This window comes from Choloepus didactylus, chromosome 8 (assembly GCF_015220235.1).
Source record: "Choloepus didactylus isolate mChoDid1 chromosome 8, mChoDid1.pri, whole genome shotgun sequence".
NCBI lineage: Eukaryota > Metazoa > Chordata > Mammalia > Pilosa > Megalonychidae > Choloepus > Choloepus didactylus.
In genome coordinates, this window is record NC_051314.1 from 84,158,345 (window position 1) to 84,174,435 (window position 16,091).

Below are 16,091 nucleotides of genomic sequence, written 5' to 3' on the forward strand. Positions count from 1 at the left end.
GAGTATCAAAGAAAATCTTTCCCTTTATCACCCATTTTTCTTATATTTATTCCAGGGGCAGACTTACTGAAACTAACTAGAGATGATGTGATCCAAATCTGTGGCCCTGCAGATGGAATCAGACTTTTTAATGCATTAAAAGGCCGGTATGTAATTGGTGCCATAATATCAGTGTGGCTGGATTGCACATGGATTTTGATTCAGGGACTCTTCACAGCACTGTTGGCACAACTAAATACACTTTGTTGAAACATTTTTTTTTAATGCCAGCTATGTACCAAATGAACAAAGATGAAAGATATTCTTTCTTACACTTGATCCAAGAAATTCCTTATTGTATCCCATTTTCCATTTCCAGGTAGTTTTTTTTTTTTAATAACAGCTTTATTGAGATATAATTCACATACCATACAATTGCTAATTTAAAATGTACAGTACATTGGTTTTTAGTTTATTCACAGAATGTGCACCCATCTCCACAATCAATTTTAGAACATTTTCCTCACCTGAAGAAGAAACCCTGTACCCATTAGCAGTCACTTTCCATTTTCCCCCAGTGCCCACTCTTTTACCAGCCTTAAGCAACCACTAATCTGTTTTCTCTATGCATACATTTGCCTGTTCTGGACATTTGATATAAATAGATTCATACAGTGTGTCTGATCCCCAACTCTTAATCCCCAGTGGTTCTGACCTGTGTGCCAGGACTGGCATTTTGTCCCCATTTCATAGAGATGATAACTGAGATTCAGTCTACTGGAATTCATTTGCCCTGGAAACCCAAGGCAATGCTGTCTCTTCTAGGAAGTTTTTCCACATCTTTCCTGTTGGAATGAACCTCTCAAATTCTATAATCCAGAGTACTTTGGTCCTACTTCTGTTAAAGAGTTTTCTTGTGGCTCTGCTCCTTTCATTGTTATTGGATAGGAATTTGGGCATCTGTTCACTGGTCCATTGGTTACTTCCAGAGAGGTGACATCAGGTTATTCATCTTTCTCCTTCTCATTTTCACTCCAGCCTCCAACACACACATAATACCTTGCACACATCAGATGCCCACTAAATGCTGTTTGTTGCTAAATGACCTGCTGGAGGCCATCCAGCCTGACAAGCACACAGCTCAGAAGCTGCTTTGTGAGAACTAAGCCAGGCCACCATTATCTCTCACCTGCAGACCAGCAAGAGCCTAACTGGTCTGCATGCTTCCAGTTTGCCCCTCCTTGTCCTCTTCCCCACTTTCCCAGACATTCTCCACACTTCAGCCTGGCAAACCTTTAAAAATGTAAATCTGAACTTCTCAGACCTTTCAGGATCCCCACTGTGTTAAGCATAAAATCACAAAACCTCCCAATGTCCTAGTGGCCCAGCAGGGGTGGCCCCAGCTTTATCTTGCACTTCCTCTTCCTTTCTGTCCTCTACTCACATGGAATTTCTTTTCTTTCCTCAAAACTCACCAAGTTCCTTTTTGCTTGCTGGCTTTGGAGCAGTGCCCCCACCTTTCCCTCCCCTCCCCCCTCTCCAGCTGCCTTCACCTACCTCACTGTGCCTCCCAGCAGCTCTCTTCCTCCCCTTATGATTCACCTCTGTTACACACTCTCATTTCCTTTGGGGACATCTGTCCTCTTCTGAGTCCCAACCAGCACACAGTTGGCATTCTATAAATATCTGTTAAGAGATTTGCAGTGGGTTTCTCCTTGGTTCCTCAGTTTCCCCGAGGGTGAGAGGAAATGACCCCCCTTTACCCAGGACTGAAGGGTTTTAAGTAGCTCTGAGATACTCTGGGGGTGGAGGAGCCCTCCTCCTAGAATGCAGCTGCCCACTGTCCACTTCTGCAGAAACCACTCTCTCCTGTTTGTCATAGTTGTGTTCATACCTGGCTGGGGTGGGGCTGGGGCTGGATTTATAAGGACACAGGTTGTCTCCTGGGCCTTGTGTTTTAACCTGTGTTTATGTCAGTCCTCTCTGTGTCTGCTAAGTAAGGGCTGGGAAACCATAGTGTGCAGTGAGTTCGGCAACCCTGCGTTCTAATTCTGGCTCCATCATCCAGATGGGTTTTTAATTCAACAAATATTCAGTATCCTTCTCATGAGCTAGTTGCTATTCTAGGCTCTGAGGATACCCTGGTGAGCAAAATAAACAAAGTACCCTGTTTCATGGAATTTACTTTCCAATGGTAAGAAAGATAAAGATACAGATAAATTAGTGTTTTGGATAATGATAAACAAAACTAGTAAATAAGCGAAAACAGAAATGTGGTCAGGAAAAGCCTCTGGGTCTCTGGGGAGGGATGTTTAAATTGAATTATGAGACAGAAGAAGCTATGGGATCATTTGAGGGAAGAGTGTTCTGGGCAGAACAGCAGATGAAAGGGCCCTGAATCAGTTTTAATTGGAGAAGAGATTGTTCTTAAGTTTGGGTAAAAATTATTTAAGTGTCCACTTGCAAATGTAACAGTAATTTGTAGTCCCTTCCTTTTTTGGATTTATAATTACAAATAGGTAGTAATAATATTGATGGAAAAAAAGCATACAGGTCAATGGCAACAGAACCAAATCAGTGACTATATAATAAAACAGATTTTGAAGTATTTGTGATTGTGTTCATCAAAAGGGATATTGAATCAAGCAGGCCATAATCTCAGAAAATTTTAAGGACAGGGGTGAAATTGGAGGAGAAAGAATGGATGTTTCATTGGTGAGAGTATTGTTGAAGAGTGTTTAGCAGTACAAAACAATAATATGATCAGATCAAGAGGTAATTGAGTACCTTCGCTTAAGAAGAAAAGAAAGAGTTTAGGCCACTTAGGAGAAGTGTAATGAGGGAAATAAGATATCCAGTATACTGTATATTTTAGTTTTTACGTAACCTGACCCATAAAACAGTGGCCCGCATATTCTGAATATTTCTAATCTTTACACCAAAGGCCACAAACTCAAATGACTGCAGAGGCCACATAGGGAAAGTGAATGACAGTCGGATCTGTGCTGTATTGAAGAATGCACACACCATGTAAATAGAGCAGCTGATTGTTTTTCAAGAAAACCCAAATTTCACAGGTTTATGTGGTGTTTCCTATTAGAACTAATTCAATTAAAAAAAAAAAAAACACAACTGGGGAGCTAATAAAACATATCAAATGAGCTGCATTTGGCCCATGCACTGCCATGCTCTGCACTATTATGTAGGCACACAAGTTCTTTAAAATGTGCTTACCAATTTACAACTATGTAATAGTACTGTGAACAATCAAATGTACGATTTGTTTTGTATGACTGCGTGGTATGTGAATATATCTCAATAACATGAATATAAAAAAATTAATTCCAACCCTAAATATAAAAATATTTTAGGGTTGTTTACTGGTTTGATGTATTCCTGGTGTTCTCCACAGCCTCAAATTAATAAAGAATTGTTGGTGATTTAAAGAACCAGCATTTAGATCACAATGTAATTATTCTTATATGGAGATTTTGGCAAATTTTTTTTGTTACTGGAATAAATTGATGAAAAAACAAAAATAAAGCCCAGTTAACAAACACACTATTGCATATAGTGGGTGTTCAATGTCAGATGAATAAGTGAAGTGAAAGAAATTCAACATTATGACTGAAGTGTAGACTAATAAACAAAAAGTTAAAAGAAAAAAAAAATGTGCTTACCATGAAAAATCTAAGGTTAACAGGCTATTTTCCCCCCCTAGGATGGTGCGTCCAAGGTTGACCATTTATGTTTGTCAGGAATCCTTGCAGTTGAGGGAGCAGCAACAGCAGCAGCAGCAGCAGCAGCAGCAGAAGCCTGACGATGGAGACTCAAATGGTACTTTCTTCGGTAGGTCGTTCCAGACATACCAGGACAGAGGTGAAGAGAGGTGAAGCGATGACTTGTGGGCATGTGTGGTAGGAACGCATCAAACAGCAGATTCAGCATTTACTAGAAGTAATGGCAATCACTAACATTTATTGAGCTCCTAATATATGCCAGGCACTCTTCTAGCACTTTTTTTTTTGTCTTTCTTTTTTAGTAATTCAATTTTATTGAGATATATTCACAAACCTGATGATCATCCACAGTGTACAATCAGTTCTTCACAGTACCATTATGTAATTGTGAATCACCAGAATCAATTTTTGAACGTTTTCATTATCACACACAAAAAAGAATAAGAATGAAAGTTAAAAAAGAACACCCAAAACATCCCATACCCCCCATCCCTCCCTGTTGTTCATTTACTTTTTGTCTTCATTTTTCTACTCATCTGTGCATACACTGGATAAAGGCAATGGGAGCCACAAAGCTTTCACAATCACATGGTCACACCGTGTAAGCTACATAGTTATGCAATCATCTTCAGGACTCAACTGGGTTGCAGTTCAACAGTTTCAGGTATTTCCTTCTAGCTATTCCAATACACTAAAAACTAAAAAGGAATATCTATATAATGCATAATAACCTCCAGAGTGACCTCTTGACTATTTGAGATCTCTCAGCCACTGAAACTTTATTTTGTTTCATTTCTCTTCCCCCTTTTGATCCAAGAAGGCTTTCTTAATCCCACAGTGCCAGGGCCAACCTCATCCCTGCAAGTCATGTTCCACATTGCCAGGGAGACTTACACCCCTGGGAGTCATGTCCCATGTAGAGGGGAGGGCAGTAAGTTTACCTGCAGAGTTGGCTTAGAGAGGCCACATCTGGGCAACAAAAGAGGTTCTCTGGGGGTGACTCTTGGGCACAAATATAAGTAGGCTTGGCCTCTCCTTTGCAGTAACAAACTTCATAACGGCAAGCTCCAAGATTGAAAGCTTGGCCTTCTCAATTTTTGGCTCCCAATGCTTGTGAGAATAACATAAATTCCCCAGGGGGGGAATTTAATATTTCCACATTTTTCCCCAGACCCTCAAGGGGGCTTTGCAAGTACATTTTTATTCTCTGCCCACATTACTCTGGGACGTATTGGGGCTTCACACTAACCTGTATAAACCAACCAGATTTCACTCCCTATTCAATGTTCCATGTAATTATGTTGTTTGAATAAACTGACCATACAAGTCAAATTATATAGTGTATTACAAAAAATACAGATTTTGCACCTAATGAACATCTCATCCTTTGGTCACACACAGAAGTTGAAGTTTTAAAGCACCATCAATATTGTCCTTCACTCTTTTTTTTTTAATACACTTTTTTGTGAACTTTTACATGTATACATAACAGTGATAACTTTCAAAGTACGATTTCACAAGTAGATAGCAAATTTCAAAAAATATCATGGATCACAGTTCCACAACTTCAGCTATTTCCTTTATTGTAAATTCTGCATACGTCAAGGTGTTAACTTTCGATGCACAGCTCAACAAGCAGTTATATAGGTAATTTAAAAAAAAGAAAAAAGAAAAAAGAGAAGGAAGGTAGCAAGCTGAGGTCACAGTGGCACACTCCAGCTAGACATCCCAAATGGTCACAGTATGCCATGCCCTTACCAAAAGTAGTCTCCAAATACCTAGGTTCCTACCTGAGATTCTATGAAATATTCACTTGCTTAGTTTTATCTCTCAGTACTTAAATCCACCAGTGTTCCTATGCCAGACAAGTCCTAAAATCCAGAGGCAACAGCCTCTTTAAGAACAACAATCATATGCAGCCCTCTTCCCCATACTGTTGACACCCCCTTTGAATATTAACAAGTTAGGGTGCTCACTGTCTACACACCCCTGAAGATGGAGAAAGAGATTAAGTGAGAGGAAGGGGTAGCAACAACAAGATAAGGTGCAGCAACAAACAAGATAAGATTTCACAAAAATGTATGAATATTAAAATTTTGTATAACTATATATAGAGATAGATAGATGGATGGATAGATAGATAGATAGATAGATAGATAGATAGATAGATAGATGCCAGGATGTTGGAATAGCTGGAAAGAGGTAAATTATATGGTGGAACTGTAACCTATAACATGCTTTGAAATTTGCTCTATTGCTATTTGTTGAATTGTGCTTTGAAAGTGTTCAGTTTTCTGTATATACCTTATACTGCATAACAAGGAAAGAACTGAAACTGTGAAACTGTAACCCATTACCTATATAACTGCTTGTTGAGGTGTACATCATCCTTTACTCTTTAGTCTGATTTACCTTAGTCCTAGTTATGCATTTACCACCACTATCTATATGAGGACATTTCCATTTCTTCCACAAAGAAAAAGGGAGAGGCAAAAAAAGAAAAAGAAAAAGAAAAGACAACTAAAAAACAACAAAAGAAAAAATAAAATTAAAATAAAATACAATTAAAAAGTCAGACAACACTACCAGTGCTAAGAATCCCATACCTCTCCGTTGTATCCCCCTCTTGTAGACATTTAGGTTTGGTTTATTGCCTTTGTTACAATTAATGGAAGCATATTACAATGTTACTGTTAACTGTAGACTCTAGTTTGCATTGATTGTATTTTTTCTCCAGTACCACCCCATTTTTAACACCTTGTAAAGTTGACATTCATTTGTAACATTCTTATATTTGTACATTTAATCAACAATCATTGACCATTCTAGGTTTCACTAAGTTATACCGTCCCAGTATTTATCTTCTGTCTTTCCTTCTGGTGTCCTCATGCCCCTAATCTTCCTTTTTCAACCATATTCACAGTCATTTTTGTTCAGAGTACTTACAGTATTGTGCTACCATCATGCAGTATTGTGCTATCCATTTATGGATCTATACAATCAACCCTGTTGAACATTCTGTACTCCTTCAGCATCAATTACCTGATCTTTCCTCTCTTTCTATCTCCTGGTATCTTCATTTCTACACTCTTCTCCAAACCTCTCTATCTTGTCTTTTCCTATCTGTCCATAGCAATACTTCTTGTATTTAATATTTCTTGTAGAGAAGGTCTCCTGTTCACCAAATCTCTCAGTGACTGTTTATCTGTAATTATTTTAAACTGTCCCTCATTTTTGAAGGACAGTTTTGCTGGATATAGGATTCTTGGTTGGCAGTTTTTCTGTTTCAATATCTTGAATATATGGTACCACTGCCTTCTTGCCTCCATGCTTTCGACTGAGAAATCTGCATTTATTCTTATTGAGCTTCCCTTGTATGTGATGGATTGCTTTTCTCTTGCTGCTTTCAGAATTTTCTCTTTGTCTTTGACATTTGGCATTCTGATTAGTAAGTGTCTTGGAATAGTTCTGTTTGGATCAATTCTGTTTGGTGAACTCTGCACTAGTTGGACCTGTAATTTTATGTCTTACATAAAGAGTTGGGAATTTTTCATTATTTCCTCTATTATTCTTTCTGCCCCTTTTCCCTTCTCTTCTCCTTTTGGGACACCCATAACATTTACATTCATGCGCTTCATATTGTGATTCAGTTCCCTGAGCCCTTGCTCATATTTTTCCATTCTTTTCCCTATCTCTTCTTTTGTGTATAGGATTTCAGATGTTGTATCCTCTAGTTCAGTGATCCTTTCTTCTGCCTCTCCAAGTCTGTTGTTGTATGTCTCCATTGTGCTTTTCATCTCTTCTCTTGTGCTTCATTCCCGTAAGTTCTGCCGTTTGTTTTTTCAAGCTTACGAATTCTTCCTTATGGTCATCTAGTGTGTCTTCTTTATATCCTTCATCCCTTTTGTTACATTTTCTTCCAACTTGTTGATTTGATTTAGAATATTTGTTTGAACATCTTTAAGTATTTGTTTCAGTTCTTGAATTTCAGTTGAGGTGTTAGTTTGTTCCTTTGAGTGCGCCATATCTTTGAGTTTCCTGCTGTGGCTTATGATTTTTTGCTTTTCTTTGATCTCTGTATTTCTTTGTTTCTCTCACTGGCCAGTTGTCAGATTGGCTCTACCCCCAGTCTTTCCCACCAATCAGGCAGCCACCATGGCCTGCCACAAGGATGGTAGGTAGGTACTGGGCACCCCAGCAAATTCACTCTGTGTGGTAATGTAGATATGCTGGCTTCCAGTGGTGCTCTGTTTTCCGCTGGTCAGCAAGACCTGGGTTTGTTTTAGAGCCCTGTGTTGACATTTGGGTTGTCTATTTCTCAGCCAGAATTAGGCTGGGTTTCTGTGTGTGGCATGTAAACCAGTTCCTGTGATCCTAATGAAGGGTCTGAAGCATCTTTTTAAAAGGCCTTCTATTCCCTTGCACTTTCCAGACTGTCTAGCAGATGGCACTGTTCGGTAAATTGATCATCTTCAGAGGCTGCTTTGCCTCTGAGTATAGGCTGCATCTACACTACACAGGTACACTGAAACTGCGGGATTCCTATGCCCTCACTTTGCCGGCCAAAATCTGGCTTGATGTGGGGCTACACCTGTGTCCGAGTACTTCCTCAGCTGCCCCAGCACTCCACCCATCCCCAAAGCAAGGGAACAGCTGCAGGCTGCTACTTCCCTCAAGGGTGGGGGAAGGGTTTTCAGACCCAGGGCTGGAAATGCAGTCTCTGTTCACGTTTTCTTGGTCTCTTTGTCCCTCACTGACCTGGGCCTTGAACTATCCTCCCCTGTCCCCCGGGTCTTCAAAAGAGGGAGTATGTCTCACTGCTGTGAGAGATTCTAAAATCTGTCACTGGTGCGAGGGTTCCTGTGTGCTGATTCTGTGCCTTTCCCACACTGAGCCCGAGTGAGGGGGAGAAGAGAGGACTGGCTGGTCTGGGACTGTTCCAATTTGCTAATGCAGCCTGTTCTAGTTTGCTAATGCTGCCAGAATGCAAAACACCAGAAATCGATTGGCTTTTATAAAAGGGGGTTTATTTCGTTACACAATTAACAGTCTTAAGGCCATAAAGTGTCCAAGGTAACTCATCAGTAATCAGGTACCTTCACTGGAGAATGGACAATGGTGTCCAGCAAACCTCTGTTAGCTGGGAAGGCATGTGGCTGGCATCTGTTCCAACGTGCTGGTTTCAAAATTGCTTTCTCCCAGGATGTTCCTTTCTAGACTTCAGCTTCTCTCCAAAATGTCACTGTCAGTTGCTCTTGGGGTGTTTGTCCTCTCTTAGCTTCTCTGGAGCAAAAGTCTGCTTTCAAAGGCTGTCTCCAAAATGTCTCTGTAAACTGCAGTTCCTTTCAGCTCCTGTGCCTTCTTCAAAGTGTTTCTCTTGGCTATAGCAAGCTCAGTCCTTCTGTCTGAGCTTATATAGTGCTCCAGTAAAGTAATCAAGCCCCACACTGAATGGGCAGGGCCACACCTCAATGGAAATCATCCAATCAGAGTTATCAGCCACAGTTGGGTGGGTTGCATCTCCATGGAAACACTCAAAGAATTACAATCCAGTCAACACTAATATGTCTGCCCACACAAGATTACATCAAAGATAATGGCATTTTGGGAGACATAATACATTCAAACCGGCACACAGCCTTTATGCAAAACACCAGAAATGGATCAGCTTTTATAAAGGGGGTTTATTTGGTTACAAAGTTACAGCCTTAAGGCCATGAAGTGTGCAAGACTGCATCAAAGCTAATGGTGTTTTGGGGGACATAATACATTCAAACTGGCACAGGGACAGACGATTCCTATCTGATATTTCTTCTCTTTCTTCAGTTTGGCATCTGCAGGGTCCTTCGGCAGTCCATATCCTCCTCCAGAGTTACAAGCAATTCAGAATTGTCCTTTTTTAAGCTGAATCTCTGGAGAAGAGTTTTCAGTAGCTGTTTATGTCGCCATGTTGCTCTCTCAGCACTTTTAATGCTTTAAGTTTTACAACTAATATCTCCTCTTGGCATTAGATTTTATTGTTATCCCCAATATTTAGATGAGGAAGATGAGGCTTGGAAGTAGGTCACAGAGCTTGCTAGTGGCTGAGCCAGGATTTGTCCTCATGCAAATGAGATTACTCATTTGCTCAGAAAAGTTGGCATTCCTCCTGATCAGATTACTTGTAGAGCAGAGAAACTTTGTACTAACTGCCCTTCTCTCTCCTTTTTCCAGTCTATCATGCCATCTATCTGGAAGAATTAACAGCTGTTGAACTGACAGAAAAACTTGCTCAGCTTTTCAGCATTTCCCCTCGGCAGATCAGCCAGATCTACAAACAGGGACCAACCGGAATCCATGTGCTCATCAGTGATGAGGTATATTTTTCAGTACAGCTGAATCACCAGATGATTCAATTAATATGTTAGGGCATGTGACTCAATCAAGAATAGCTTTATTGGGGTAGAGATGTCATTTCTGAGTATATTTTATGACATTTAAAAATGAAACGGTTATATCAGTCTTCTAATTGTATTCCATGGAACCTAAATACAAGAGTTAATTAATACCATCATCATCCATTTTTTAAAAATACATGAAAATGCTTTTCTTTAACAGAAATTTTGTAGTATTCCTTGGATTCTTTGAACTCTTATTTCCATTCATTTCTGCCATAGAATTTTATCTTAACATAATATATTTTTATGCTTGAACATCTTTCATTGATCATCCTATCATACTTCTTTGTGACACAAAGTTGTTTATAAAGTAAAATATTATTCTGAATAGAATTATCTTTATTATTATACAATTGATTGAAACAACATAAGTATATTATAAATTTTGATAATTACTAAACATAAAGAAAAAAGTGCATCTGTTAATGAGATAGATTGGATTGTGCCATTCCTTACCCTCACTCCCTTCACACATTTAGTTCATCTGTATGTGAATGCTGCCAATTGATTGCTAGAGTGAGAAGAGCTCAGCATCAATTCCATCCAACTTTTTTCCTCCTAGATAAGTGTATTAGTTAGGGTTCTCTTGGGAAACAAAACCAGCAAGAGATATCTGTAAGTATAAGATTTTATAAAAGTGTCTCACACAACTGTGGGAATGCACAAATCCAATTTCTGTAGGATAGGTGAACTGGCAACTCCAATGAAGGTGTTTGATGAACTCCTCAGGAGATGCTTTTATGGTTAGGTGAGGAAGAAGTGAACGTTCTCTCTCTTTCTCCCTTAAAAGTCTTCAACTGATTGGATTAAATCCAGCTGATTGAATTCTGTCATTGAGGAAGACACACTTCATTGATGTAAATCAGTTACAGCTGCAGCCAGTTGACTGATGATCTAACAAACCACCCTTCTGGTTTATTAACCAGCCATAAATGTCCTTGCAGTTATGGTTAGACCAGTGCTTGCTTGACCAGACACCTGTACACCATCACCTGGCCTAGCTGACACATGAACCTAACCATCACAATAAGAGTGCTATGGAACCAGACTCACGTAAATTGATAAATAGGAATGGATGGAGTTTTGTTATAGCAGCATTACTGGATTGTTTTTGAACTTCTGAGTTACATGCCAGAAATTATATGGTGATGTTACAAAAAATAAGTTTGTACCATGTATCATTTCACAGGTTTTGATTAAGTCACTCTTCAATTCTGGTGAAAGGAAAGAATTGGAAACCATGTGACTCTCATGGGGATTTGTTACCCAGTCATTAGTGTCCACATTTGCAGTTATGCTTTAGTATCCTGGAGGCTTTTACACCCTGGAGCAGTCAGGGCACCTTAGTAGGATTCCAGGAAGGTGTCACATGCATTTTTTGTAAAATGGGAAAAGAGGGTTTGAGAAGGGGAAGAAAAATGAAGAGGTTCTTAGTTTTAGGAAAGAATACATAGAGAAGTTGAAGATCTGGAAATCAGAAATCTGTTTTGGAGGAGGAGTGAGTCCTGGAGTTCCCTAGTCTGCCATCTTCCCCAGAAATTTTCTCTGGAGACTGCTCAGCTTTTAAAACTTAAAAACCAAATAAAGGGTAGGGTGGGATGGAGGCAAGGAGCCAGAAACTAAGGAAAACAGGCTTTTGAAGAATGCTTTTTTAAGTTGGGAGAAAAAATTCAGGTGACTCTACAGATATCCACAAAGTACTATGTTTGTGACCAGTAAAGCCTCCCATCTAAACCTCTGTGGGTATGGGGTAGTCCTTAGGAACTTAGAAATAGAGAGGAATAATTTTTCACTTAAATCTGATGTAATTAAAAGCCACATAGTTAAAATAAATGGAACAAATCAAAGTTTTTAATAATTAGCAATTTTTTCTTCATTCTTTTTCAGATGATACAAAACTTTCAGGAAGAAGCCTGTTTTATTCTGGACACAATGAAAGGTAATAAAATCGTAAGACAAACACCTTTCTCTAAGGAGTTAAAGGCTTTTGTGCATACTTGACTTCTTTGAGGAAAGATAGGGAAAGTATCAACCACTGTATTTGAGATAGAGAAAGTGACACTGTTAGAGAGTGTTCCTTTGTGTGTTTTGGTTTCTTGCCATTAACAGAGTAGACAGAGTGTAACTGACAACTGTCTACCATTCTTTTTCATCTTCCATTAAATGAAGAAATCAGAACATGTTGTTTTTACAATATATATTTATGTGTTCTGTACTAACTAATAAATATGCTCCCCTTTGTCCTGCTCTATTTTGTTTTGTTTTGTTTTCCTTTTCCCAGCAAGCTTACAATTTTTTTCCTCCTACTGTATTTTAGAAGTGAGTAAAGATCATTCTCTTTCTCTTTCTTTCTTTTCTTTCTTTTTTTTTTTTTTTTCCTTTTTTTTTTACAGCGGAAGCCAATGATAGCTATCATATCATATTGAAGTAGGAGTGAGGTATTTGATGCTGAATGGCGCTGCTTCCTTCACCTCTTGGAAATTGACCTCTTGCCAGGGGTCTGTGAATAAAAATTTGAAGGTCTACAGGAACTGTACCCATCTGACCGTGGGGGGCTGGGGGGTAGGGAGCGGGCCATGAGGAGGAATCCCAGCTTTCTGTGTTGGCCTGAGCTGTGTGATACCCACAGATTACTGCCCAACCTGCAATTCTGCAGCTATTTCCTAGTTAAAATTTCTGGACTTTGTTGTTGTTCGATATCAATAGAAACGCCCCATCATTTGTTAGGTTGTATGTAGGGCATAATGATGATGGAAATTGTGTGATGTTTAATGAAAAGATGTTAAATTTTGTGATTTGGAGCCATGTAATTTTTTTCTAATATAAAAATGAATATCTATATTCATAAAACTAGATCCTCAATGTCTTTTGCATCAAACACACAAGCATCTCTGCTTTTTTCCATAATTGATCCCTGAGAACCACATCAAAGAAAAGAAATAGAGATAGTAAAGCATTTTTCTTTTGGTTCCCCTGTAATAATACTATTAATAACAATTTTTGCTAATGTTTATTGAGCATTTACTTGTGACAGGCAGTGTGATAAATTCTTTAAATGGATTATCCTCTAATCCTCTTAATAACCCTGTATGAAATAGATATTAGTATCCCTAATGGAAGATTAGGAAACTGAGATACCTTAGTGGCTTGCTAAGTAACAGGCAGCTAGAAGGTAATGCTGCTGAAATCCAAACCCACACAGTCCAGCTCCTAACCACCATACAACACTGCCGCCCTTTATAGCCTGTGCTCACCATTGTATTTAAGTGTGGCTCTTCTGGTGAATAGGACATAACACTGAATGAGAACTGAGGAATCAACCACTGAAAGGTACAAATCACAGCTAAATAATGAGGAACAAATCAAGACCTCTAAAAAATGAAAGCATAGATGTTTTTTAGCATCATCAGTTATCAGCTTTGCAGAATTTGAATGATGAAAACTACGGATTATCTGTAACTCCCAAAGGTCACTGTTCTTGAATGACTTTCTTAGACTATTTATTGATGAGTTAGGATAACCCATGCTTTGTTTTCCCCTCTCTGCATCCTCTGTTGGTATAGGAAATTCTTTTACTCATATAGTGTTCTTTATATAAGCTTCACAAGAAATTCATTCCGATCCCACTCACTCTTTCCATATGTTTTTGTTCTTCCTTAAGAATAACTGTGTGTGTTTATGTGTGTGGTATAAATGTATAAGACCTTGGTCTTTTTTTACATGTGAAGTTTTATCTAGAAATCTCTTTACAGATTATGTTCAGGTGAAAAGCAGATAATGTTCAAGATTCTGTATTAGATTTGGATTTGTGTGTGTGTGTTTTTAAAGCATTTGATAAAGCTTAAATGTTTTTATACAGAGATTTTTGTTCATTAAAATCAACCTGCAACATGGTCTAATTCTTCTTGGTTTGAAACAAATTGAAAATTTTAAAACCTGAAAATTAAATCAGGTCATTGGCTTGTCTAAAACTGACCTGGGCAACTTGACATACTAGGCCAAAAAGTGAATCATTACCTGATGTTCAGATTTTGGGGGAACATTTCTAGTTGTATTATGTTCCTAGGACTGGTTCTTGGCTTCAGGGAATTCAGCTCTCTGCTCAGCAGGCTGCTATTATTTCTGTTTTTTTCCTATTCTGTCTGAATGTTAGGCTAGGGAGGGTTGGACTTGATGACTTTTTTTTTAAATGCTATTTTATTGAGATCTATTCACACACTATACAAACCACCTGAAGTATATAATCAGTGGCTCACAGAATCATCACATAGTTATGCATACATCCCCATGATCAATTTTAGAACATTTTTATTCAGAAAAGAAATAAAAATAAAAAAGAAAATCCTAATCCTCCCATACCCTTTTTCTCCCCCCACTCCCCTTATTGACCCCTAGTATTGGTGTGGTACATGTCTTACTGTTGGGGAAAGAATATTAAAATATTACTGTTATCTATAGTCCATAGTTTGCAATAGGTACGTTTTTTCCCATATACCTGTCTATTAATTCCTTGTAATATTGTCATACATTTGTTGAAGTTCATGAATGTGGTGGAAAGGGGGAAGTTGAGAGTCATGTATGTCACCAGAAGGAATGTTTGGACATCAAAACATGGGAATGTATAACACAGTGATTCTTGTGGTAGACAATGTCCATGATTAACTGTACAAATATAAAGAAGTTCTTTCTCTTAACATAATTGGACTAGATGACTTTTAAGGTCCCTTCCAAATCTGTGAATATGTGACTCTTGTTTACTGCAAACAGTACACAGAATTCTATTAATATATTTACTATTAATGACATTTATTAATTTTTACTTGGAGTCGGGGTTTTTGAGAGTAGTCTTCAAATTAATGAAAATGAATTTACCCAACTTTGTAATCACAGATCCTTAAATTTACTAGAAAATCTCTTAGGCTTTCTTTAACTCCAAAAAATAATTGATAAGAATTGGTATATTGATAGAACATTGTAATTACTCAACTTGTTTTTAAAAATTGCCTATGATCCTTTCAATTAAATGAAAATTTTAAACTAGCTTTTTCATTATAAAATGAATACACAAAGTGGTACATTCAAACAATGAAGAGGGGTGTAACTTCCTCTCCTTACCTCCTAGCCCCACTGTATGGAGATAATCATTGTAAAATGTTTCTCTCTCCTCCCATCACAAATACACACATACATACAAACAAATACATAAATGGGCTCATGTTATACTAGTAGTCTGCATTTGCTTTTCGTATTTGACATATCTTGAGTATCTTTCTATATTAGAATTCTACGTCAATTTTTTTTTTAAATGGCCATTCCCTATAGATGCCATTTAGGTTGTATCCTTTCAAACATCCAGATACGTGCATCTTCATGAGTTTTTTGTACATATGTCTAAGATATATTCCTAAAAGTAAAAATTGCTGAATTGTTTTTCTTTTTAACAATGTGATAGTTGATATTTAAAATAAATATAAATATTTACTATTTCCATTAGAGTGGGGGTTTAAGAGAAGCAGAAAAGTTAGATTTTGGGCCTTCCTGAGAAGTGGAGTAGCATCCTATTTGACTTAGCATTGTCTGTGTTGGTCCCTTGAAGTGTAATAGATTCTGTCTAGAAGAATCTGCTGCATAAAGACTTGGTAGTTAAAAGGGAGTTATTGGGGAAAAAAAGAGGGTAGGGTCATTGCAGGACTCTAAAGATTGAATAATAGTCACTACATGAAACGTGGCTATTAAATTAAGATTGTTCTTCCAGTATTATTGCCCAATAAGAATGTTTGCCCACATAAATGATTTATTTAAGAAGCCATTTAAAAGGAAGAGAAATGGCGATGGTCATGTTGGCTGGAGAGAAATTACAGTAGGACAAAAAACAGACAGCCAAAATCTGTGAAAGTGAGGTTCATGTGAAGGGGTAGATGCTGTTCTGATGAAC

At 38.1% G+C, this 16,091-nt stretch overlaps 1 protein-coding gene across 2 annotated transcripts in view; it reads left to right on the forward strand.

The window, feature by feature from the left end:
* The window catches only part of TFCP2 (transcription factor CP2), a 96,814-nt gene extending 82,769 nt beyond the window's left edge, over nucleotides 1-14,045 (forward strand). Inside the window, exons 11-15 of one of the 2 annotated variants that reach the window (XM_037846079.1) lie at nucleotides 56-146; nucleotides 3,701-3,816; nucleotides 9,933-10,075; nucleotides 12,044-12,095; nucleotides 12,550-14,045. In XM_037846079.1, coding sequence (XP_037702007.1) covers nucleotides 56-146; nucleotides 3,701-3,816; nucleotides 9,933-10,075; nucleotides 12,044-12,095; nucleotides 12,550-12,587 — 440 coding nt within the window. In that variant the 3' untranslated portion in view covers nucleotides 12,588-14,045. Of the gene's footprint in view, nucleotides 1-55; nucleotides 147-3,700; nucleotides 3,829-9,932; nucleotides 10,076-12,043; nucleotides 12,096-12,549 lie in introns of both variants that reach the window. The other variant, XM_037846078.1, reaches the window with a different exon arrangement.
* The last annotated feature ends 2,046 nt before the right edge of the window (nucleotides 14,046-16,091 follow it).